Source organism: Engraulis encrasicolus, chromosome 18 (assembly GCF_034702125.1).
Source record: "Engraulis encrasicolus isolate BLACKSEA-1 chromosome 18, IST_EnEncr_1.0, whole genome shotgun sequence".
In the NCBI taxonomy this organism is placed as follows: domain Eukaryota; kingdom Metazoa; phylum Chordata; class Actinopteri; order Clupeiformes; family Engraulidae; genus Engraulis; species Engraulis encrasicolus.
Genome location: NC_085874.1, coordinates 25,604,360 through 25,630,661, shown reverse-complemented (window position 1 = coordinate 25,630,661; position 26,302 = coordinate 25,604,360). Strand labels below are relative to the sequence as shown.

Here is a 26,302-nt window from a genome sequence, read left to right as displayed (position 1 = left end):
GGAGAGAGGGAGGGAGAAAACAGAGGGGAGAAAAGAATTCTCTAGCAAGTTTAGTCTACTAGAGCACACTTACTCCAGGAAAGAGGGCAGGAAACAAAAATGCATATAGTCAAGGGAGAGAGAGAGAGAGAGAGAGAGAGCGAGAGAGAGAGAGAGAGAGAGAGAGAGCGAGAGAGAGAGAGATCAGATTGCATGTTTTGCATACTGTCTGTGTATGCTACGTCAGGTGTGTGTGCGTGTGTGTGTGTGTGTGTGGGGGGTTGTGTGTATGGATGCATGTCCACACGCACAATTTGTGTGCAAGGGTCTGTCTGTCTTCATAGGTCCAGGCATGTGGGTGGATGTTGAGTCAGTTTGGCAGCAAAAGGAGTCTCTATCTCTCACAGTACATGCTGCCAAGGGAGGTACTCGTCCTCACCCTCCAGTGCCTTGGCATAGGGCCGCAGGGCAGGGGAACGGAAGCAGGTGGGGGTGGGGGTGGGGCTGGCGGCGGGCCGTGGCTAGGGGTGGAGGACACTGGTGCGGTGTCCACCCATATGAGGGGAGGGGGCACGACGACAGAGGGAGCACCACCCAACCAGAGCATGGATGGACTCCACACACCTCCTGTCTTTACTAGGTGTGTGTGTGTGTGTGTGTGTGTGTGTGTGTGTGTGTGTGTGTGTGTGTGTGTGTGTGTGGTGAGCGAGCACCTCCCATGTTTAGGTGGGCTGGGTGTGTGTGCCTGTGTGTGGTTTGGGTGTGTGTGTGTGTGTGTGTGTGGTGAGCGAGTACTTCCCATCTTTAGTTGGTCTGGGGTTGATTGGGGTTGGCAGATGGATCCAGAGTGTGTACCGGTATGTGGGGCGGCTTGGTGGATGGTCCAGGGGGTTGGGGACTGGTGGGACTGGCGGCCCACGGCTGGTTGCTGACAGGGGGGGTAGTGAGTGAAAGTGCTAGTAAATGGATCCAGGTGGTGGTTTAGCTGGTGGGCAGGGCCGCTGACCCCATTGGCTGGGCCCGGGACAAAGACATTTGAAAGGGCCCCAAACCCAATCAATACAATGTAATGAGGATCCAATTCTGGGCCCCCTTTCTCCCTGGGCCCGGGACAAGTGACCCCTTTGCATCCCCCGTGGAGGCTTCCCTGTTTTTGGGTGTCCCACTGGAGTGGATAGCGGTGGTGGGTGGATCCCCTCGGGGGTGGGGGCGGGAGTTGCGTGGGTTGGTGTGCGTCCCCATGCTGTTTGATGAGGTAAGGGGGCCGGGGGGGTGTGAAGCTGGTGGTGGACGCATACAGGGGGTGGGGGGGTGGGGGGGGGGGGGGGGGGTGGGTGGGAGGGGTGACCGATGCGATGGGCGCCCCAGTGATGGTTGACGCGGGAGGGGGGCACTTGAAGCTGGTGATGGTAGAAGGATCCAGGGGGTTTGGTCGGTGGGCATACCCTTGCTCGATGGTGTCAGCTGGGTAGTGAAGTTGCCAGTGGATCCAGGGAGTGGCTCAGTGGACGCTTGACTGCTGGTTGGTGCGGGGTGGTTAATATATGGACTGGGCCTTAGTGGTTGGTAGGTGGGTCGGAGGGGAATACGGTTGGTGCACTGGCGCAACGCAAGTACTTCAGGCCCCCCGGCAAGCTACCAAGAATGGGCCCCCAAACGAAAAAAAGAGGGCCTAATATCACGTGGAGGGGGCCCGTTTCTTCAAGTCAAGGGCCCATGTGGGCCCTTCACCTCGTATGGGCCCACCTGCCTCGTGAGGCCTGCGGGGGTATACTTACGCCCATGGGTTGGTGGTAGATGGGCTGGGGATCCTCGGTGGAGGCCCCCACGGCTGGTTGGTGAGAGGGGGGTTGTGAAGTTGATGGGAGGGGTTGAAGTGTTGGTTGATGGGGAGGGTGTAGTTAGTCAGTTAGTATGTGGACCGGCGGCGCTCGGTGGTTGGTGGGCAGGTGGGCGTTGTAGTACAAGTTGGCGGTGGATAGGCCGGGGCGGGGCCACGGTTGAGGCTCTCACTGTTGATTGGTGTAGCTGGGCTGCCTGGCTGCAAAGTGGGTGGTCTCGGCAGAGGAGGAGGAGTTGACATTGGAATGCGGCTGGATCACAATAGGGGCGCCACGGGCTGCACACGAATGAGAGAGATGGAGGGAGAGAGAGACAGGAGGAGCGGAGGGCGAGAGAGAGAGAGAGAGAGAGAGAGAGAGAGAGAGAGAGAGAGAGAGAGAGAGAGAGAGAGAGAGAGAGAGAGAGAGAGAGAGAGAAAGAAAGAAAGAAAGAAAGAAAGAAAGAAAGAGAGAAAAGACAGCGGGAGAGATGCAAAAAAGAAACATGTTAGAGAGTGTGATACTCTAATACACCGCATTCCACATTATTACGCAAATGACATTTTTCGCTGTTTCCCCAAATAATCAATACAAATGACAGTCGTCATAATTTTCAAGTCATCAGCCATAAGAGTACAATTAAAGCGTTTTTGAATGAACCTCCCAATGATAACGGTATTTTTTAAAATATTAAAAAACTTAAAATGCCCAAAATGCTCTGTTCCAAATTATTACGCAAAACAGTTTTGTAGTGTTGTTATCCAAATTTCTTTCTTCTTTTCCCATTTACATCAAAACAGTGGGCATTTGGTACCATCTAAATTACATTTCAATGTTCAAAACATGGTTATAAGCTGTAACTGGAATGCTGCATTTAACATTGAAGTCAATGGCAGGGCATTGCATGGGAATTATGGAAGCCCAGATATCCTTGATGTTTTGCTCTCAGCTGTTTTTGTTTGTTTGGTCTGGTGACCCACACTTCACTCTTCAATATACCCGTAGATTTCCCTGCCACGTTTAGGTGCTTTGAAGGTGATGACGTTCTAACTCACCAGACATAACATCCCATTCGTTTTCAATGGGGTTTTATGTCTGGTGAGTTAGAATGTCGATACCACCAAAGCACCTACAGGTGGCATAGAAATCTACGGGTATATTGAAGAGTGAAGTGTGGGTCACCAGACCAAACAAGCAAAAACAGTTGAGAGCAAAGCATCAAGGATATCTGGGCTTCCATAACTCCCATGCAATGCCCTGCCATTGACTTCAATGTTAAACGCAGCATTCCAGTTACTAAGACAAAGAGCTTATCACCAAGTATTGAACATTGAAATGTAATTTAGAAGGTACCAAATTCCAACTGTTTTGATGTAAATTGGAAATTTGGATTACAACACTACAAAACTATTTTGCTTAATAATGTGGAACAGAGCATTTTAAGTTTTTTATTATTTAAAAAAAATACAGATATCATTGGAAGGTTCATTCAAAAACGTATTAATTGTACTCTATTGACTGATGACTTGAAAATCATGATGACTGTCATTTGTATTGATTATTTGGGGAAACCGCGAAAAATGTCATTTGCGTAATAATGTGGAATATGGTGTACACGAAAATGTGTGTTGAGATGACACAGAAATGCCATGTCCACAGCACTACAAATACAGTAGGTCTGTCCAGAAGCTGTGCTATATGCATGCACATGGTGGTAATATATTCCCTCTGCTTCATTTCAGCACCAAGAGGCTTTAAGTATTCACTTTGCTTTAAGTCAAATAACTTGAGGAACCACTGATGCAACATCGTCGTCTTTGACATTCAAGCACATGCAATGACGGAAAGCCAGGCACAGACAATGGAATTAAACAAACAAACTGCAAGCAAAAAAAAGGAGACAATCACTAAGAAGAAAAAAAAAGACCATTTCCAAAGGCAGCGTTCACACACTCGCTTAACCAAACCAGCCAGTCTTCAAAGTCCATTTGCCATGCAAATAGGCACTTTGCTTTTTTTTTCTCTCCCAACATATCAGCTTTAGGGATTGGTGAGACATGCGTAAATATAAACACACTACACTACATTACACTCAAGGCAGCAGGCAGTCAAGCAAGGCAAGTGAAGCAAGGCGGGTACGAGCAGGCTGCAAGCCCAGAGAGCAGAGCAGAGGGCCCAGGCCACAGGACTGGCAGATGTTAACGCCAGGAGGCATGCGTGACTCCAGAGTCCAAAACACGCGTGCACACACACGCTCACACACACACGCTCACACACACACGCTCACACACACACGCTCACACACACACACACACGCTCACGCTCACACACACGCTCACGCTCACACACACGCTCACACACACGCTCACGCTCACACACACGCTCACGCTCACACACACGCTCACACACACACACACACACACACACGCACACGCTCACACACACACACACACACGCTCACACACACACAGCTTGACACAGGACGCAGCCAGTGGACTTAGCTCCTCTCCCCTTCCTGTGCTCCTAGGGCTGCATTTTGTTTTTATTTATCCACCTCAGTGACCGTGTTGTTGACATGCACGGCTGCTACTACATAGCCTGGCGACGCCATCCTATGTACTCCACCCAAAGATTTTGGCTCCTCACCTCGTCTGGCGAAACCCTCCAAGCTCGGTTCGCTCACCGTTTAGCCAATGAACAAACAGTTAAAAGTGGTGACACAGAATTCACCCGCGAAGTCCGTTACTCATTACACACTATTCACACTTTTGTTTTGTTATTTGTATGCTTTTACGACACGATATCGTAAGAGTTATGCTAATAAGGCACAATAGGATGGTTTTAAAGTAGGTGGAGGAGACCGTTCTTTGTGGATAAGATGCCTTCACTTGCACTTGGACTTGCACTTGGCATGTTTAGTTCTTTGCGCCAAGTGGGTTTTTTTGTGACATTGCACAAAAGCGTTGGCATGCAGCGGTATGGGATGAGTTACGGGACGGGGAGGATCAAGCATGAGCCAGGAGCGCAGTGGGTGGTGAACGGCCAGAGAGAGAGAGAGAGAGAGAGAGAGAGAGAGAGAGAGAGAGAGAGAGAGAGAGAGAGAGAGCGAGAGCGAGAGCGAGAGAGAGAGCAGTTACATGCAAGGAATATTGCGATGTGATTTTGTTAACTTTTTAGTCATTCAGAATATGGCAATTTTTCTGTAAATATTCTATCTGCTAAACACTGTTCCACACATGTAAACAGAAAAATATTCTGGAACTTGTTTTAAGGCAAATTTTGACAATAAAGCGGGAATAGTCGGCGCATGTAACTGTGCTCAGGGAGAGAGAGAGAGAGAGAGAGAGAGAGAGAGAGAGTCGGTGGCCTGTGCTTGTGGCCTTGTGCTTTGCTGTTGCCCCGCCTACGTGGAGAAAACGATTAAGTTTCCCCACTGGCAGTCTAGACACAATAACTATTGGGCGACTTTCCCCCATTCAGCATCCCTCTTGCAAATGAGAAGATGACCTTTGAAATTGACAGATACTGACAAAATCAAACTTCTGTCATCAATGACGTCATTATCATGAGACCACAAGCACAAGGGAGAACGGTAGTTACGAAAAAGGAAAGAACCCAGAGACAGAGATAGAGGCCATTTCTCCATGTCAAGTGTATGAGCCTTGGAAGTGTGTGAGACTAATTAGTCACGCCCAGTGATTGGATAGTCCGGAGAGTTCACCAAAAAGTATCCAATCGCTGGCCGTGATTACGAAGGCTGATACACTTGGAAGGGTGCACAGTAGATTTTGGAAAATGGCCACAGAGATGCGTAGAGACGCGCATTCCAATATGCGACCTTGCGACCTCCACTTGTGCTTGTGGCCTCGTACCAGGATGTAATATGTCATGATGACATCACTGACAACAGCATTACAATTGAGCTTTTGCAAAATATTGAAATATGAAGTAATTTTCTCAATTGCAAACTGGACGGTGAATGTAGAATAGTCCCCCAAAAATTGTTTTGGCTAGGCTGATAGCAGGGAAACTTTACCATTTTCTCCACGGAGGGGCCAGGAGGCGGGGCGGGGCGAGGCCACAAGCACAAGTGGAGGACGCAAGGTTGCATATTGGAACGTACACAGAGAGATACCTACCTCCCCTTCCCTGATGCAGGTCATCCTCAGTGTCACTTGTGGCCTGCAGTGAACGAACGCACAAGTCCAGGGAACACATTTAGCAAGGGGACAGGGGCAGAAATCAGATATCCAGCCTTAGTGCTTTCATCCTGACACTAACTGACCAAGCCAAGTATGCATGCGTCATAGGTGTCGGAAAGAGGGATGCAGTGGTGCATTTGCATCCCCACTTTTGGCCTCCCTAAATGAGGCTTTCTCAACTTTTACTGCAGTCAAATGGGTGGAGTGCAGCAGCAGTAACATTGTTAAGAAATAAAGATCGAAGAAAAAAATGGCACCACTTTAAAACGCTTTCCGGCGCCCTTGGCATGTATGCACGTGTGTATGTTTAACGTATGGCCAGCAAGGTGTGTGAATGTGTATGCCCGGCCGTGTTGTGCATATGTGTAAGACAACATGTGGAGTGTGGATGTGTGCGCTGTGTCTTTGTGTGCATGCGTGTGGGCCTACGTATGGCTGTGGAGGAGTGGGTGTGCGTATGGGTCGTGTGTTTGTCATTCCATGAGCATGCAGGTGAATGGGTATCTTTGTGTCTCTCTGTGTGGACACGTGCCAAATGAGTGTGTGTGTGTGTGTATGTGTGTGTGTGTGTGTGTATGCGCGTGTGTGTCTGTGTATACATTTCTCTCTATGTGTGTGTGTGTCTCAGAATGTATACATTTCTGTGTGCGTGTGTATCAGTGTGTGGGTTAATCACGTCAGGCTGCTCAGACGTCAGGTTGTACAACCACAGCTAATACTCATAAATTAATAATTAGTAATTTGTCATTAATGAGCTACAATGAATATGCGTCTTGGATAATCCACTAAAACCAAAACCAAAAAAAACACATTCAATCCATAGAATAGTGGCATTAGCGGCGGCTGCACCAATGCGGTACCTAAACATCACTGACCCATGTATACAGTTCTGTGTGTGTGCGTGGTTGTATCTGGGTGTGTGCATGTATGCTACAGGAATGGAAAGAGGGCAGTGAGCAGCTTGTGAAAACACAGGCTAACGAACCGTGATGAGAGGGCAGAATGAGAGAGAGAGAGAGACAGAGCGGACAAGATGAGCAGCACATGCTTCTGCTGGAGAGACAGTGAATGGAGAGAAAATGGGTCTACACTACTCGACAGACCAGTGGTTCTCAAGCTTTTTTTGAACAAACGCCCCCTGGACCTCATCCTTAGCCTCCCAACAGCCCCTTGACCTCATCATAACCCAGCCAACGCCCCCCTTAGTATTAAAAAAATAAATGGACTAATGCCACCACAATTAAGCACCCCCCCTCTCAACTGTATCCTTCTCAACGCCCATTTACAAAACTGCTCCTCTCAGTGTTTTGTTTTGGTAGGTACGAACTGTTCTGAAAAAGGGCACTGCCTTAGAGACCAGCAGTCTTGTACGCCCTGCAGTGGGACTTCCATTTCTCTCTGTGTGTAGAAGTGCTCTTCTTAACGCGCGCACACACACGCACACACACACACACACAGTGACATTCCTCACATTGTCACAACAGCTTTGAGGTGTGACATCATCACAGCATACAGCCGAGAGCTGACCACACCGCAGAGAGAGACAGGCAGGCGACCAGTGGACTGGAGGCTTTGAAAGCTGCACTCATTAAGTCTACAGCCCTCACCTGCTCACAACCAACAGCTGAAGCAACTCAGCGAGCTCTGCTGTGGCTTAAAAGGTACACTGTGCAGGAAATGGCCAAAAAAGGTACCGCAACTATGCTGCTCATTAAAACTGGGCTGCCTATTGCCAAATTTGATCTTTCCATGACAGTTTACAAAGTAACAAACACATATTTTCTAGTATGGCCTAAGTCCAGTCATTTTTACAGCTAAAAATGGCTATTCCTGGAAATTCAAATGGCGGACCATGGAGAAGATCCCCTTTTCACGTATGAAAAGAGCAATTTTCCAGTCATAATGAATACTTAGAATTTGATGATGGTGGTAAGTATTCATGAAAAAGGTAACATTAGTGAATGGGTAGCATGAATTCTGGAAATAAACAACTACAAATCTTACACATTGCACCTTAAAACGGCTAGGGCACTGACTGACTATTACATCATCGTAGAGCCGGGAGTCGGATTCGATTCGGGCCCAAGGTCGTTTTCTCATCCTCCCCTGCCTTTCCTCTCCCATTCATTTGCTGTACGCCCATAAATAAATGAACAAATGAATGAATGAATGAATGAATGAATGAATGTGGTGAGGTAGCAGGAAACGAAACTTACGCTAATTAAAAATCTAATCGAAACACATTCCATCCTGGGATTAATTCCAATCGATAGCAAGGGGAAACCCACAGCTTTTAATTTATTTCCGTAATTACCAAGAAATATGGCGCACGCAGACATACGCGCGCACACACAGAGCAGAAAAGCAGTCATTCACTTCTAAGATCAAAAGGCCTCCATTGTTAATACACGCACACACACACACACACAGCGCGGACAGACGCGCGCAGACAGACACGCAAGCAGACAGACACGCGCGCAGACAGACACGCAAGCAGACAGACACATGCACGCGCGGACACAGACAGACACGCACGCGCGGACACAGACAGACACGCACGCGCGGACACAGACAGACACGCACGCGCGGACACAGACAGACACGCACGCGCGGACACAGACACATGCACGCGCGGACACAGACAGACATGCACGCGCGGACACAGACAGACACGCACGCGCGGACACAGACACAGACACACGCACGGACACAGACACATACACACACACGCACACACGGACGGACGGACGGACACGCAGGCACGGACGCACGCACGCACGGACAGACACACGCGCAGGCACGCACGCAGGCACGGACACACACACGCAGGCACGGACACACACACGCACGGACACACACACGCAGGCACGGACACACACACGCACGGACAAACACACGCATGGACAGACACACGCACGGACAGACACACGCACACGCACGGAAACACAGACACACGCACGGAAACACAGACACACGCACGGAAACAAAGACACACGCACGGAAACACAGACACACACACGGAAACACAGACACACACACGGAAACACAGACACACACACGCACGGAAACACAGACACACGGACACACACGCACGGACACACACGCACACACGTGAAAAGAAGGATATGCCTCTGCTTTGCAAGTAGACGAGTATCCAGCACCTTTTGAAGCAGCCTGGCCCTGGAAATCATCACCGTCTGTTTGGCTGCCAGCTCTACTTTTTAATGAGCATCATATTCTACACAGCAGCCTCTGCCAAACAATGGACACCAGACTAATCATCATCATCAGCTCCTTCTACTACACCACAAGGCACAACTGTGACTCTTCATCTTATATTATGTATGAATATTATGTAATGACCACTAACACAACAGCAGTCATTTAGAGAAGAACACAATGACAGCGGCAGAGATTCTCTCTCTCTCTCTCTCTCTCTCTCTCTCTCTCTCTCTCTCTCTCTCTCTCTCTCTCTCTCTCTCTCTCTCTCTCTCTCTCTCTCTCTCTCTCTCTCTCTCTCTCTCTCTCTCTCTCTCTCTCTCTCTCTCTCTCTCTCTCTCTCTCTCTCTCTCTCTCTCTCTCTCTCTCTCTCTCTCTCTCTCTCTCTCTCTCTCTCTCTCTCTCTCTCTCTCTCTCTCTCTCTCTCTCTCTCTCTCTCTCTCTCTCTCTCTCTCTCTCTCTCTCTCTCTTCCGACAGTGGCTTGGTCATTATGCCAAGGCAGAACTATTAGCATTAACATGTTTATTGGTAGTAGCAGTAGTAGTAGTATAATACAGTACGGTAGTACCACCAAAAACAACTACTAATGGTAAGTAACAATTGACCACAATAATAACCCAAATGATAATACATTACATTACATTACATCACTTATTTTGCACTTAGCTGACACTTTTTTAAAAATCCAAAGCGATTTACAGTTATTTACAGGTACAGGGTAGGTCACAGACCCTGGAGTAATGTGGCTTTAGATGCCTTGCTCAGGGCACTTCAGTCATGGGTGAATAAGCTGGTAAGGATGGGATTTGAACCCTCGACCCTCTGATTTAAAGGCCAGCGCTCTAACCATTGACCCATGGCTGCCCATACAATACAAAGCAGAATCAGGCATCAGGGTCATAATGGAGGTGATGATGGAAAGCAGAAGGCATCGGCTCGTGCAGGTGAGATGATTAGAAGACGATTAGGTGTGGCAAGCACAGTCAACAGTGAGGTTGGAGATGAAAGGAAAGAAAGAAAGAAAGAAACAGACGGTGTCGCGTGATGGAGCAAAAGAGCATGCAATAGGACGGCCAACACAGACCACAGAGAGATGCGGACGGACGAACGCACAGATGTACATAGAGACGGACTGGAGATGGAGATGGAGAGAAAGAGACAGAAGGACAGGTGAAGGAGATGGGGATGGAGAGAAAGAGACAGAAGGACAGGTGAAGGAGATGGGGATGGAGAGAAAGAGACAGAAGGACAGGTGAAGGAGAGAGAGATGGACAGAAAGAGAGACAGAAGGACAGGTGAAGGAGAGGGAGATGGACAGAAAGAGAGACAGAAGGACAGGTGAAGGAGATGGAGAGAGAGAAACAGACAGACGGATGGATAAAGAGAGGGAAAGAGAGAGAGAGAGACGGACGCATGGACAGACGTTAAGGAGGCGAGGAGGGGCCTTACGAGTCATTTAGACTCCGGTAGGGTTTCGCTGGGGTTCTCTGGACCCGGACTGGGAATAGGCTGCTCACTGATTACTGGTTCACCTCCTGGCCGAGAGAGAGAGAGAGAGAGAGAGAGAGAGAGAGAGAGAGAGAGAGAGAGAGAGAGAGAGAGAGAGAGAGAGAGAGAATGATAAAAACGAGAGAGAGAACACAAGAATACTCGTGACATTTTTTTTTACATGCACCCGAAACTGAAAACTAAACAACCAGCAAAGACCCCGGAAAGATTTTTGTCATGTGAGAACTGTGTGTGTGTGTGTGTGTGTGTGTGTGTGTGTGTGTGTGTGTGTGTGTGTGTGTGTGTGTGTGTGTGTGTGTGTGTGTGTGTGTAAAGGGCGAGGCACGGAGGCCACTGCCCTCTTCCACCGATGGCCTGGTCTCCAAAGAGGAATTCGGGCAGAGAGCAGAGAGCAGGGGGTCACAGAGCTCACACAGAGCCACCACATGCCACACGGACGCCATACTACAGTTCACTTGGCACTAGAGCAGGACACGGGACTGGATTTTCACTCCCTTCCCATCCCGGTCCCAGAAAAAAAATCCCATCCCGTCCCATCCCGGACTGGAGTAAAAGAAACAAATCCCAGCCCGTCCACTCCTGAAAAGAATGTCTCCCAATCCTGCCCATTCCCACTCAAAATCAACTCCACTCCCGTTTCGTCAAAAAAAAAAACCCAAGGCTTTTTTTTTTTTTTTTAACGAAAAAATAAGCAGCATTCCCGCTCCCGTTCATTTTTATTCCCGCTCCTGCCCGCTCCCATTCATCTTTATTCAAGCACCTAGCCGCTCCCGTTCATCTTCCTGACCCACTGGAATTCCTGAAAAATGTCCTCCTCTACTTGGCACCACTGGGGACGCTGCCAGAAGAACACTGCCATGCATTGACAACATGGCTCAGACGTCAGGAGGTGCAACCACCGCTATTGCCACTCTTGTATTATTTAAATAAGAGAATTAACAATTGAAAATTACTGTACAAGCAATGAATACGCTTTGTAGATAATCCACTAAAAAACAAACAAACGAACAAAATCCAAATTAATTCATACAACGGAGTGGTATCAATTGTGGTTGTACCACCCTGACCGCTACTAAGAAAAAAAAAAATCAGTAACCCACATGCAGAAATGTCTTGCAGGGGCATTTTTTAAGTTATGTATGAAAGAACGACAAAATCCTGAGGGGGCTGTCCACCTGGATTGATTAGGCTGCATGGGCAGCCATTTTGATTCTGGATATGACTTTTACAACATGCGCAAAATGTTTCATAAAACTTCAAAAAATTGATCTACAGCTTAGAGTCATTTCAAAGTTGTGCACACCAGAATCAAGTTGGTAAGCCACCTGACTGTCCTACCCAGTCTGCAGAGTCTGAATGTTGCACTCACACCTATTCTCGTAAAGCACCCCCTTACCTGAGCACAAGACAAGCCATGCACCCCCAACCCACATTTCTACATGGGTATACGCACAAAAAATGATGTAAGCGATTAATTACAAGGATTCTTGCTCGACACATTCATTGTGGGAGAGCACTGGTTAATTACTCCCCCCACCAACCTGGAGGGACGGGAGTCGGCAACCTTTGGGCTACAAGTCTGACGCCCTAACCGCTTACTCATTACTACCCTAATGATAAGTAAATATCTCCCATTGTGGCATACTGTGGCATCATTTCAGGGTAAATATGCATGACAGCATGAGAACCGGCAATATGCCCATGCCTAAGCTCACATCCCCAAGTACAAGTTACCATATATGCACCTTATTAAAATCCTGGTGCAATGAATAAATCAATGAACACGTGCATCATGTGCAGGTGAGGACAAGCTACAGACTGAGATCTTTATGCAAACAAACGACACGGAGAGGCAGTGAGTTTAACACCATGTTTACACAGGGAAATCAGCCGTAGTAAGTAATCAACTGCCAGAGAACATCGCAGCCATGTAAATACCTACAACGCTAGCTTTTAGGTCAGTCAGACAGAGCTAATTTCTCAGAGAGGCACTCCAGTCTCTTCCGATAAGTGGAGATCAGGTGTACTGTTAAGTTTTCACACACGCATCCTTGCGACAAGTAAGGCTGGCTGGCTGACTGACAACACGGCAAAAACAACGCCTACTCCGTTGACGTGTTGATGCGTCTTGCTGCGCTTTTTCGGTGTCTGGCCGGCAGACTGGACAAGCGAGCGTGTACATCTCCCTTCAGGAGACTCCTCCGCTGTCACTCGTCCCCACTGAGCGGACATGACAGTGACGAGTGGAGCAGAAAAACAGCCATCATCCGGAAGGACAAGACCAAAAAAAAACTTTGACAGAGGAGGTACACCAGCCAAAAGCTGCACTTGGTAGGCTGGAAGCGCTCAGACACATCAGAGTGTCACAAATTTGAATTCAATTGGCTCCCAACGATCAGACACCACAACAAGCACAAACTCTTGAAACCAGCACCTCTACTGACCCTTTTCAATTGTGAAAAGACAACACACAATGACTCAATGTTCTCGCTCATAACATTCAAGAATTGTATTACGCTCCCAACTTCTTTCTCCAATCTTCTGCCACTACGTTTCATATTGTAAAATAAAAACTCGACTCGATTCGATTCCCGGCCCAGGTCCTTTGCCGGCCCTTACCCGTCTCTCTCTCCCCTCTCGCTTCCTGTCACCATCTTCACTGAAAGTCAAAAAGACCAAAAAAAAAGTCTAAAAAAATAAAATCAAATAAAATAAAATACAATGGGCATGCCGGGAATCAAGGTCTGCTGACGTGGCCCTATCAGGTTCATTTCCATCATTTTCAATAAATGGATTTTTTTGTTTATAAACACGGTGTTGTGAGGAGGGGCAAGACACTGGCAGCCAACCACGTGAGCTATTTTTTTTTTACCGACAGTGGTTTCCAACAATCAGAGCTTGAGTTATGCGCAGCTAGTTTCGCGCAGTCAGGAGAAAACAGTGAAGGAGAATACAGCTACAGGAGTGAAGAAGAATACAGCTACAATTCTTTGTGAGATTAGCTACGCAGTAAATGCTACGGTATTATTCTGTGTGTCATCCATCAATCTCAGACCTTACACTGACATCGAACCTCAAACGTGGGGCATAATACAGCTCCTGTGTGGCACCCTGAGCTAGGTGGATATGGCTGGGGTCACCAGACAGCTAGTCACACAAATCGATTGTGGGAGGCCCGTCATGTACAGTAATTCCTACCTGCCCACCACCCAAACAGAGGACGCTTCGCTATTGTTCTCTCTGCCTGCTGTAGGCAACACAGAGAGGGGTTTGCGCTGCATTCATTGGGCGTTGGAACTGGACTACTACGCAGGTTGCACAGGTATCCTTCAGCAAAGGATGTTTCAACTAGAAATGCACTCAGAGTGCAGACCTCTCCCAAGGAAGCTGTTTGATAGGGTGTAACATGCTCAAATGTTCTAATTTTTTCCCAAGTCTCTCTGCCTTGTTGTTGTGGAGAAACTGGAATGTCAAAATTCGGCCTACCCTGCGATGGTGAAGAATCTTAAAAAAAAAAAAAAATCCTGGATCCACATCGTGATCCGGATCACCACCAAAATGTAATCACTAATTCCTTATGTCATTTCACTAATTTCCAACAACTCCACAACATTTCATCCAAATCTGTTCATGACTTTTTGAGTTATCCTGCAAACGGACAAACAAACCAACGCATCCGGAAACATAACCTCCTTGGTGGAGGTAATCACTGTACAACACACTAAGCCTCCATCACATTAAGTAAGGGATAATGTATTGTCCACATGTGACTATAGGAAAATATTTTCCCGACGAGGCAAATAACACCCCCCGACGCCGAAGGCGGAGGGGTGTTATTCCGCTTCGAAGGGAAATATTTTCCGATAGTCACGTGTGGACAATACATTATCCCGCTTATTATACGGCTTTTACCAACATTAGAAAGCATAAATAGTTAACCAGTAGTTTAAAATAACATGTTTATTTCCATTTTATAGCGTGCGCAAAGAAAGATAGTTCGTGGAACGCTCATAATTTTAAAAGGTTACCAAGCAACAGAGCTTTGCCTACTTTCTAACTTGTTACAGCCACGTTGCGCTTCAAACTGTTTGCAGGCTGCCTCGTTCACTGCGCGATATCTTCATAACAGGAATATTTCTATCTAATCGGCGACAGTATTCCAGAAAAAAAGCATAGCAACCCAAGCACTGCTGTGCGCCCTGACCATCATTATCGATCCTGCTACAGGCAGAGAACTGTGCGCCGGATGGTTAGCCTACAGTCTACACCCTTAAGTAAACTGTCAACGAACTCCTCACTTGTAAAAAAAAAAAATGAAATAAAAAATACTAATAAATACCCGACATAAAACTGTTAATAAAAGATGTCACGACAGCGGCCGGCGGACAGTGACAGTTTGCTTTCTTGGAACGGCAACAGTTGGACATGAGATGTTGCTGATGAATCCTGATGGGCTACCACTCGGCCTTTTTTGTATTAACTTCGTCAGGATGACATAACTGTTAAAATGAATCGCTGAGTGAGACTTTTAGTGTTGTTGGTTGCAATTCGTCTTGAGACGTTTGAGAAGTGGTTGGTCACCGGAGCATCAGTGGGCCACCAGCAGCGTGCGTTAATCGCGCCATAAATCGCTAAAAATCAGAAGGCAAGACATGTCAGTGAAGATATGACCGATCTACTTGCGGAGTGATCTCTGAAGTGACCAAACTCGTTGCCATTGGCAGCGGGTATTATTAGGTAGGCATTACAGAAAAGTAGTGACCACCGAACGTTGGGTCCGCCCATTGAAAGTGAGTGGGAGCTCTTGCACCATTCTAGAGTGCCGTATAATAAGCTTCCATAACACACTGTTGTCCTCAGATTAGGTCCCTGCTTCCAGAATTCAAGAAAAAAAAAAAATGCATCAGTAGGCTTCTGCTACGCAAATTCATCCCTTTTATAGGACAGGATGAATTACTGTATTTTGTGTTAGAAGATAAATAAACAGAAATAAAAAACAAAGAAACAAACGTATAACCACTACAAAACTACATTATATACTAAATACTATATACTATTACACAACATACTTTATACTGTAAATGATGCATTGTTCCATTTGATCAAATTCATCCATTTTCCAAATAAAAACGTTGTCAATTAATTTGAAAGGACAAATCATTTGTGTAATGACGGACACAAAAATGTATGGTGAATTCAGGTAATTTGGGGCACTTTGGGCAATTCGCTTACCGGTATATGCAAAAAAGTGGCCCAATTTACCTGAAATTTAAAAAAAATACAAATAAACTACTGATCCATTTGAACAAATGTCTTGACTTTTGGACAAATGGATCCAATATTTCCCCAATACGGATGGCTGGTCCACAACTGATCCATTTGAACAAATGTCTTGACTTTTGGACAAATGGATCCAATATTTCCCCAATACGGATGGCTGGTCCACTGCTCACTCACCTCCGCTGCCCTCCTCAGCCTTGATCTGGGCCTCCAGGAAACAAACGTATAACCACTACAAAACTATTATACATTATATACAACATACCATTACATACTTTATACTGTAAATGTAAGTACTGATCCATTTGTCCACCACTACTCACCTCCGCTGCCCTCCTCTGCCTTGATCTGGGCCTCCAGGTCCTCTGGGTTGACATACTGGTAGTTCTCGTCGTCCTCGGGCGGCTTGCACTTGCCGCAGCAGAAGCAGCAACAGCAGCAGCAGCAGCAGCACGACGACAGCGTGCAGCACAGGAACAGGGCCTGCAGGAGGACACACGCGGCAACATCATCACCACGACAACACCTCCACTCTCCAAGCCCCATCATCAGCACCATGACGCCGGAGGCCAAGACGATATCGTAGGGACAACCTTACTGCGAGTAGAATCTCTCTGACTCTACTGTGACAGCGTGCAGCACAGGAAGAGGGCCTGCAGAACACACACCACGCAGTGTGAAACACCCACCACGGCAACATCACCATCACCATCGCCACAACAACACCTCCACTCTCCAAGCCCCATCAGCACCATGATGCCGATGGCCAGGACAATAAGGTGTGAATAACTCTACTGTGATTAGAATCTCTGACCAGGACGATATAGTGGGGACAACTCTACTGCGATTAGATTCTCTCTGAATCTACTGCAATACTACCTACAGTCAGCTCTAGCAGAGGGCAGTGCATCACTCTTTCCAACAGCTACACCTGTCTAGAGTGCTTTTGAGATGATGTGTCTAACATCAGGGCAAGGATGATGCGCTAATGACTGGATTTAAAGTCTGTCAGCCTTTATCTTTAAAAATCACAATCCAGAGACTTTAAAAATTGCCTGGATATTTAACTACACATGATCCCAGCAAATTGATTCATAGAAACAGATTTTCATATTCTTGCAGCCAAAAAGTACCAAGGCTGAAATCAGGAAAGGTGCCTGAACACTGTCAGTACTCCGATGCTGTTGTGATGTTATCAGACGCAGGCTCTGCCAGCAGACACTAACTTGTATCCTCAGCTGCAGCTCCTGAGACGAGGTTTGTGCATAACATAACGAAAAAAAAAGAGAGACACTGCAATGTCTAGACATTTCTATGTCTGAGTTAGCCTCTTTGCTTTCCACTTGCGTCAGACGCTATTAAGTCGTGACTCTAGTCTGTACATCAAAGCACGGTGCAATCTACCAATTCACGTCATTCGTCATGGCCTTGTCTTACTTTTTGAGCTCGGATGAACAAAAAAACAAACAAAGAAAAAAAAAAAACCCGCCAAAAGACAAGTTAATATTGCACCTAATCATGACGAGGAGGACCAAAACAAAGCACATGCCCAATTATGCACAATGGCCTCTCAATGTTGCTAGCGCTAGGAACAAAGCAGATAATAAACACAGTGCAGTTCAGGAAGTACTTCCGTCGAGACATAGCAGGGGAATAGAGCATGACTGGACAAGCAGGGGTGGTGGGGGGACAAAGCTTTTCTGTCCTTGACTGGGTGATCATAATAATGATGTTCAAATTAAAAGCCTCCGATATTGACCACGGACGGCTAAAAGGCCTTTGGTATGATCCCTCCAGAGGGCTTTCAGCGGAAACAGAGGTGGACTTTCCATTAGGCAAACCTAGGCAATTGCCTAGGGCCCCAACCAAATATGTCCTCCATAGGGGCCCCAACTGTCACACCAGTCGTGGTAAACACACAAAAAATAGGCTTGATCTTAATTCACTTTTAATGTCACTTTTGTAAAGTAATCGAAGATATACGTATATGAGACAAAACACAGAATTCTATGTCTATACATTGACTTTTGAGGGCCCCATGTTTATATTTCGCCTAGGGCCCCAAAATGGTTACGTCCACGCCTGATCGGAAACATCCAACACTAATAAAAATGAAAGGACGGCAATTAAATGGAGCTGGAGTTGGTGTACTGTTCTGCCAAGCTGACTTTCATACCACGTCGTCACCCTAGAACTGGCCAAATTTCTACATTCCACATCCACATTCATTAAAGACATTGAAGTGATTTAAATATCTGTATCATAATTTCCGCAATTCCGCATTAATGACTGAAGCCTGGAATGGCACAGGCCACAGGAGTGTTGCACAGAGAGAAGGTTAAGACGCTCAAGTGCATACGAGGTCTTCACAGCTAAACCGTTCACTATACTCATTAAGATCAACAGGGAACTCCTCTCAACCCTGAACAACCCAATAAACTAAACTACACACAAAAACTGTTCACTAAGCTCATAAAAACCTTCAGTATAAGCAAACCTGGACAATCTACAGTATTGTCATGTCGTCAAAAGTTCTTCACACCAACACACATGTGGTCTGTTTTGTCATAATTCTCAATTCTAAAAGTATGGGAAAGTGGCTATGCTTTCGTAGGAACACTTGAGTGAGCGAGCGAGAGTGAAAGGGAGAGAGAAGGAACGGGGTAGGCAGATGAGGGTGCAGAGAGAATGGGAGGTAAAGGGGCAGAGGGACAAAAAGAGGGAAGAGCAATAGAGAAGAGGGAAAAGGACAAGAGACCACAGGAAGACACCACACGACACGACTGTACATAGAGGAGGGAACAGAGTAGGGCTTGAGTGAGTCCGTACCTTAAACCACCACTTGGACATGAGGAAATAGTACTTGACGCTCTCCTCGCCAAACTGCTCGGACACGTACAGGCCCATGGAGCCGTACTCGTCGTACAGCTTGCGCTTGGTGTCGTCGTTGAGGATCGAGTTGGCATTGTTGATCTCCTTAAACTTCTCCGCCGCCTCCGGATTATCTGGATTCTTGTCCGGGTGGTACTTCAGCGCCAGTTTCCTTATGGGATGAGACGAGAAGAGAGAACATTCATGTTGACTTCCAGAAGGAAATGTGGCTAGGCTAGCTGGTTATCGATCGCTAGTAACTTAACGATTATAATGTGAGTGAACAAACTGAAGTTCTACGAGTTATCTTTTTTAAAGAAAAAGAACAAATGTTGACTTGTCGAGAGAAAGGAAGCCAATGGCCATTTTGGATTAATAGTTGTGCAAGGTATTCACTTCTTTCTAGGCACTTTACTCAGGGCATTAATAAATACCCATTACACACATATCCAAGGATGAAAGATCCAGAAAATGCAGCATACTGATTACTGTTCTTTTTTTCTTTGTTTTATTTCTGGAAACGAACAACGCACTTCACCCAGTGTTTTTAGGTTTGCTTGTTGTAAATAAAATAAGAAAAAAGAATAGTAGGAGCTAATCAATGTGCGGTGTCAAAATAAACACCTCTTGCCACACCAACTCCAAAACACAGCGGAACTGAGTCTTGCAGCATTTTTGATGGATGAACAAACGAAATGTTGGCTTGTCATATTACTGAAACCTACACCTCACCTCCTCAGACACAAGCGCAGGTAACCAATGTAAACCAGCAGAAAAGTGGATGACTTTGTTGTGGTCTCTGTTTTATCAAAAAGTATTTTTTTGGCCTTTATGATGACAGGACAGCTAGGGAGGTGGACAGGAAATGTTTGGGAGGGAGAGAGATGGGATAGGGTTGGGAAATGACCTCGGTCCAGAATCAAACCCGGGTGTCCGGCGTAACAGTGCGGTGCCTCGATTGTTTGAGCCACGGCCGTGGCCATTGTTGTGTTCTCTTCAGAGTTAAGATACCACACACTTGAATAATGCTGAATTTATGTTACAGATAATGTTTCAAAACGTCTGTTCAATTAAATTGAAATTAAATTCAGCGTTGGACAAGACTACGCTGTATCTTCCCTCTGAAGTGAACAAGTACCCGCCACCTGCACCTCGAAACCTCTGGGCTGCGCTGGCTTACCTGTAGGCCCGCTTGATGTCATCAGCACCGGCCCCTTTCTCCAGGCCCAGCACCTTGTACAGGCTGTCCCCCGAAGTGGACAACTTCCTCTGAGGCCGGTTGGGCTCTGCCATGGCTGCTGGAGAGAGAGAGAGAGAGAGAGAGAGAGTGAGAGAGAGAGAGAGAGAGAGAGAGAGAGAGAGAGAGAGAGAGAGAGAGAGAGAGAGAGAGAGAGAGAGAGAGAGAGAGAGAGAGAGAGAGAGAGAGACAGAGAGAGCGAGAGAGAGTGTTACACATAATCAGAGGTACCACTTGTGCTGACAAACAGTTAAGTTCAAATCAAATCAAGGCAGTGTTTCTTAATTCACAATGGATCTCAGTATCTTGCTTTCCACCAGTTGCTTCCTCGGTCCTGGTCCCTTGAGGCTTGATGTCAACAAGGACATTTCAATACATGAACAGATGAGAGGACAAAGACAAAACTGATAGCATTGATGCTGCTGCCTCTGCTGCTGCTTACTGCTATGACTTTCACAGATGTCACCACCATATTTGGACAATGAATGATGAAGAGTAGTAGCGGTAATAAACATATCGCTAATGAATAATCATTATGAATAATATTTGCAATAACGAGGGCTGGATGTGGATGTATTTAAATATATATATTTTTAGGGGCTTTTTTATGCCTTTATTTGACAGGACAGTCTGAGATGGTGACAGGAAGCGAGTGGGACAGAGAGATGGGGTAGGATCAGGAAATGACCCCGGCCAGACTCGAACCAGGGTCCCCCGTGGGCATGCAAGCCCAAATGTGGGGCCCTTGGAGGACTTAGTTAGCGCGCTGCGCCACAGCGCCCCCTGGATCTGGATGCATTTAAATGTGTGTGTAAGACAACTGCTAGAGACAGTAACAGTAAGGATAAGGATAAGGACCTTTAACTGACAGCAATCAGCATTTAAGCACTTCTGGGTCAGTGAGTCTCATGGCTGATTAAGCTCCAGCCAGCGTGACTTAGTACACACTCCCAGTAGGTGAAGAGCAAGAGAGAGAGTGAAGGTCTTTTCAGACTCCTCCTGCAGCTACAGGAGACGTACTGTCAGTAGGGAGATTAAGGACAATTCAGCCTGGGAGAAGTATACGTTCAGCGCTGCAAGGGGGTCGTTTCAGCTCTGCAAAGGGGGGCGTGGTGGCTGTTTGGTTTACGTGATCTGCCGGCACCCCCCGCTGACAGTACGTCTCCTGCAGCTGCAAGAGGAGTCTAAACCAGGCTTCAAACCCGAATCCAGACAGGCACACAGCAGTCCTTCACAGAGCTCAAGCTCACCTCTCCAAAGGTGAGGAGTAAGTTACATCGCTCTGTCTTCACCAGTTCACAGCCAAGCTCTCCAGTTATGAGTTCACACCCAAGAACAATCTCTGCCAGACTCAACAACCACAGGAAAATGTGAGATTGGTCCTCAAAGAAATAGACACGCCTCCTCCGCAACTACACCCTATTACTACTACTCTGCACTTGTGACGGAGGTCATCTTGCACCTGGTCACCCCCCTCTGGGATCGAACCTGCATCCTCGTCAACTACAACGGTTCGGCAATGGGAGACACAGTACGATACCGCTGGGCAAAGAGACTAGTCTCTTGGCCCAACGGCACGAGACTGTATGAGGCTATCGGAGGGAGGTTTACCAACGTTCCACGCCAACTCTGTGCTAGTTAGCCTCCGTTACACACTGCAGGTTTTTTCCAAGATGGTGGTGCAAGATGACTAGGCTAGAGGCTGGTTCAACCTGTAGAACGGTTTGAATATAGGATGGCCTACAATAAATATACAGATAATAACACTACTAGCCAGCCAGTGTACAAGAGTCTGTCACTTGACAAAATATAATGCAACTTGACTTTGCCTCATAATCTAAAGATAGATTAACTTCACTAATGGGAGTGTGATTTTTATGGAAGACCATGAGCAGTAGCTTTCTGAGGCTGTGGACAATCAAACTCACACTGGGGCACTGGGCACCAAAACCTGTTCACCAAGTCCACGCCAGGCCAGGCCAGCACACGGCACTGGGAAACGGTGGCGAGGAGGAAGCGACACAATGACCAAAGCCCCGGGGCAACGCTCCTCCAGGCCTCCAGGTAAAGACGATTACCTTTCTGCTGAGCTCACAGATTAGGTGATCAAGTCAAGGCAACGCGTCCTGTGTTTGCTATCGTACTTCCTAGTCGTCATGACACAGGCACGTACAGACAAACACACACACACACACACACACACACACACACACACAGACACAGACACAGACACAGACACACACACACAGACACAGACACAGACACACACACACAGACACAGACACAGACACACACACACAGACACAGACACAGACACACACACACACACACAGACACAGACACACACACACAGACAAACACACACACACAGACAAACACACAGACAAACACACACACACACACACACACACACACACACACACACACACACACACACACACACACACACACACACAGACACAGACAAACACACACACACAGACAAACACACACACAGACAAACAGACAAACACACACACACACACACAGACAAACAAACACACACAGACAAACAGACAAACACACACACACACACACACACACACACACACACACACACACACACACACACACACACACACACACACACACACACACACGTGCAGTGACAGGATCTCCATATTGGGAGGGCCATGGCTGGGTCTAGGGAGAAGGTAGGGATGAGGATGGGAGCAGTTCCGGCTGGGCTGGCTACTACAGAAAGATCCCTTGGCATCACAGTACTAGTGCTGGCCATGCGTTTAGTGCAGCAGCATGGAAAATGTGGACCATGGTGCTGCTACTGCTGAATCAAAAATGTCCTCTCTCCGAGTCCTTCCTTACTTGGTGCACAATGTAGCAGTGATGTAGTCTACTTTTTTTTTGGTGGGTATACTGTATATTTGAGCATTTTTCGAGGTGGGTATACTGTATTTGTGCTATTCTAAATAATGGACCAATCACTTTTAGGTGGGTATGGGTATATACTGAAATCCCTGACATTTTCAGGTGGGTATACTGCGTATACCTGCGTTCTACGTAGACTACACCACTGCTATGTAGAAAGCGAAACGATGGAACGCCCAGCCTATGTAGTGGCCGAGTGAATATTTGGGACACGACCATGAACAGACCATGGTGGAGTCCTCCGGGCCAATGTTGGTGGTGCTCATCTGTGCCTGTCATGAATGAGCGGTTGAGTAAGCATAGATCAGGGGTGGGGAACCTATGTCTCGAGGACCATTTACGGCCACTTTATCTGGCCCACAAAATTATTTTAATGTTATGCAGCTTCACATGAAATATGACATATTTTGTAATGGGATCTTAGGGACCTAGAGAAGGTGGGGTCTATTTTAAAGGTGGCCGCCTTCAATACAGGCCTAAAGTGCAGGGGGAAATCCTGGTTTGTGTTCATAGTACGGCCCTTGGAGGCCTTTTACAGCCCTCGGATGAATTTGAAGTGACCCCATGAATGAAAAAGAACCCCCACCCCTGGCATACATGAAGTCAAGGGCGGCAGTCAGATTTTTCTCTACTTGCCCTTGCCCACTAACATTTCGGGCTGAGCGTCTTGCTTCATCCAGTATTTGGCAACTGCTGAGAGGGGATTGAAGGGTAAGATTTCAGCACCCAGTTACACACACACACACACACACACACACACACACACACACACACACACACACACACACACACACACACACACACACACACACACACACACCTAAAGTGGCCCTCACTATAGAATGAATATTGCAATAAGGCTTAGGTCATGGGCAAGTGAAGTGAAAGCCCAGCTGGGAAACTCCAACTCCCATTGTCATTGTGACACAGCGCTCCACAGCACACAAGTGTTCACTGCACACAACGAAATTGCATTTATGTCTCACCCGTGCAAGGCATGCTTAGAGTACCTCAGTCCTGGAGGAGAATGGGGGAGAGCACTGGAGGAGACCCCCCCCCCCACCCCCAAACCAACCTGGCGGGTCGGGAGTCGAACCGGCAACCTTTGGGCTACAAGGCTGACACCCTAACCGCTTACTATTGACCACCACCGCAGAGATTTACTCAGCAATGACATGAATATACAAACATGACACTTCAGAGACTGCCAAGCAAAAACAAAAGCTGCCACCTCCTAAAAATGAAAAGTGCATCTCATCATTATTATGATTACACTGCAGGGCAGAGGTTACTTGGATGTGTTTAATATTAAAGTGTGCCCATTGAAACCCACACCCAACAACCAATTTTATGCACGAGAGAGCAGCTCCTTATGAAGAGCAGAATGCTACATCACATCAAAGCCTTGCTGCACCACTGTCTATTGTGCACACAATGCACAAGACATCTAGGCTTTGAAAAATACATATACAAATGGTTTAATGTCAATTTAATAGCTAACATTAAAATGGAGAGAGCGCCGCCTGTCACACTACTACCATCTCTTTGCCCACTTGTCAATCATCCAAACAGGTTGAGCCGCTTATGTCATCTGATCTGCAATAATAATAATCAGGATAACACATATGCTACAGCAATAAAACAGCTCTGGGAAACAGTGGCTTGGGTAGTGGCTCACCTAGATATATATTATTGTAAATAATATGAGAGAACGCTTCAGGACACAAGATCAGGCTTGATCACTTCTTGGATCATAATTCATCACAGATTTCTTTAACCTCAAAACCAAACCACATGCCACGTGATTCTCTGTTCAGTGTGTGCAATAGCCTTGGGTACTGCATGTGCTAACAATGATGTTGCTTGTTTACAGACTGCCAACAGTGAGTAAAACTGTGGATGTTCTCCTGAATAAAGATGATCCTTCCTGACTGAATGTGTAATCCTTGCATTGGAAAAGGATCTTCCACATTATTTTGAGAAATTCCAGGACAACACTGAGGGGGACATTTAGGTTAAACCCTGGACATATTTGTATTACACATGGATTTTTGTTTGACCCATTGTCACAATATTTATCCAATTTGGTTTACTCGTTCTTGTAAGTACTATTGACCCTTGCAGAAAAACAATCCTTCGGTAATCCTCCTCACATTGGGAATTATTTACAAAACTGTTTCCTTGCTCGGGTATGGATGTGGTTTAATCGTATGGTCTGCCGACCAAAGAGGCTAGCTTTCGAATTATTCCTCAAACTTAACATCCAAGTTAATGTGACTGAAGTTGATCTTGGGCAGTAGCGCAATGCTGTCATTTTAGTCCAAGATATCGGCAGCTTTCTACATCATTTCGCCACATCAGTAGCTCTAGTATCTTACCGATTTAAAACATGGTATTCACTCACACATCCCTTACAGGTACCACAAGAAGAAGGTGGTGACGTAACATACTCAGCGTAATCCCTCAGGTTAGGTGACCAACTAACAAGATGTATGCTAAACTAGTGGTTACCGAGACCGAGCAGCTAAATCACATCCGATACAAAGCACCGTGTTTAATGTTAGCTACTGCCTCAGTAGCCTAGCTAATTACGAAAGAATAATCGAGATCAAACGATAGGTACACGACAGCTATTAATTCTAGGTGCGTGCAAAGGCATGAAGTATTAGAGCTAGGTTACACAGGAGATGCATTCAGCTAAACAAAGCATGTGATGGGGAAACCGAATGAGTTCTCCAACTGTGACTAGGTTTAGCTGGTGTTCAGCTACCCGGGTGGCGAAAGCTAAGATAGCCACTGCCATATATTCTACTAAAAGAGGGCTAGCTACCGCGTTTCGTCTGGTGAACACACCCGGCTCGTGCATGCACTTACCTTGTGCAAAAGAGCTGGTCTGAATGAAACTGTGGCAGGGGCATAGAGACAATCTCAATGTATTTAAGATCCCTTCAGAAGTGCCCGCTATTTGCCTAAAGCAACCCCGAGTGAAGTAATCGGTCCTGTGAAAGCACCATGGGAGCGACCGCTACACACGACAGGCGGCCACAGCGGTTGATTGTTGCATGTCACGCCCGCCACAGATGCATTATGGGTAGGGCTAAATGTTCATCGGGACATTTCTGTGTGGGTAGTAGGCTACTGGGCACTGTACATACAACATGATTCAGACAGTGCACAAATTACAGTAACCAATATGTATTCTCCAAACAGTTGATGAGGAGAGGGGGAAAGAGTAAAGAAATTGTGGAGAAATGCACGG

General features: G+C 46.7%; 1 protein-coding gene across 5 annotated transcripts; it reads right to left on the bottom strand.

The window, feature by feature from the left end:
* Positions 1 to 1,311: 1,311 nt before the first annotated feature.
* On the bottom strand, positions 1,312 to 26,088 carry dnajc5ga (DnaJ (Hsp40) homolog, subfamily C, member 5 gamma a). 5 transcript variants are annotated; one of them, XM_063223330.1, is made up of 7 exons: positions 25,918 to 26,088; positions 20,062 to 20,179; positions 18,840 to 19,053; positions 16,334 to 16,493; positions 10,671 to 10,756; positions 5,939 to 5,981; positions 2,007 to 2,098 (listed from the first exon to the last, which is right to left on the bottom strand). In XM_063223330.1, the coding sequence occupies exons 2-5, from the start codon at positions 20,172 to 20,174 to the stop codon at positions 10,674 to 10,676; spliced, it is 570 nt and encodes a 189-aa protein (XP_063079400.1). In that variant the 5' UTR covers positions 20,175 to 20,179; positions 25,918 to 26,088; the 3' UTR covers positions 2,007 to 2,098; positions 5,939 to 5,981; positions 10,671 to 10,673. The 5 variants fall into 5 exon arrangements, with proteins under 5 accessions (XP_063079398.1, XP_063079399.1, XP_063079400.1 ...); XM_063223331.1 differs by lacking the exon at positions 5,939 to 5,981; XM_063223332.1 differs by lacking the exon at positions 10,671 to 10,756.
* Between the last annotated feature and the right edge of the window lie 214 nt (positions 26,089 to 26,302).

Bases quoted from the DNA above. Each gene is read 5' to 3' on its own strand.
- dnajc5ga (XM_063223328.1), bottom strand. From the start codon at position 20,174: ATGGCAGAGCCCAACCGGCCTCAGAGGAAGTTGTCCACTTCGGGGGAC. The intron at 19,054-20,061 runs GTAAGCCAGCGC...TCATCCCATAAG, and splicing joins GACATCAAGCGGGCCTACAG to GAAACTGGCGCTGAAGTACC. The intron at 2,099-16,333 runs GTGAGTAGTGGT...ATTCGTGTGCAG, and splicing joins GGCAGAGGAGGGCAGCGGAG to CCCGTGGCGCCCCTATTGTG.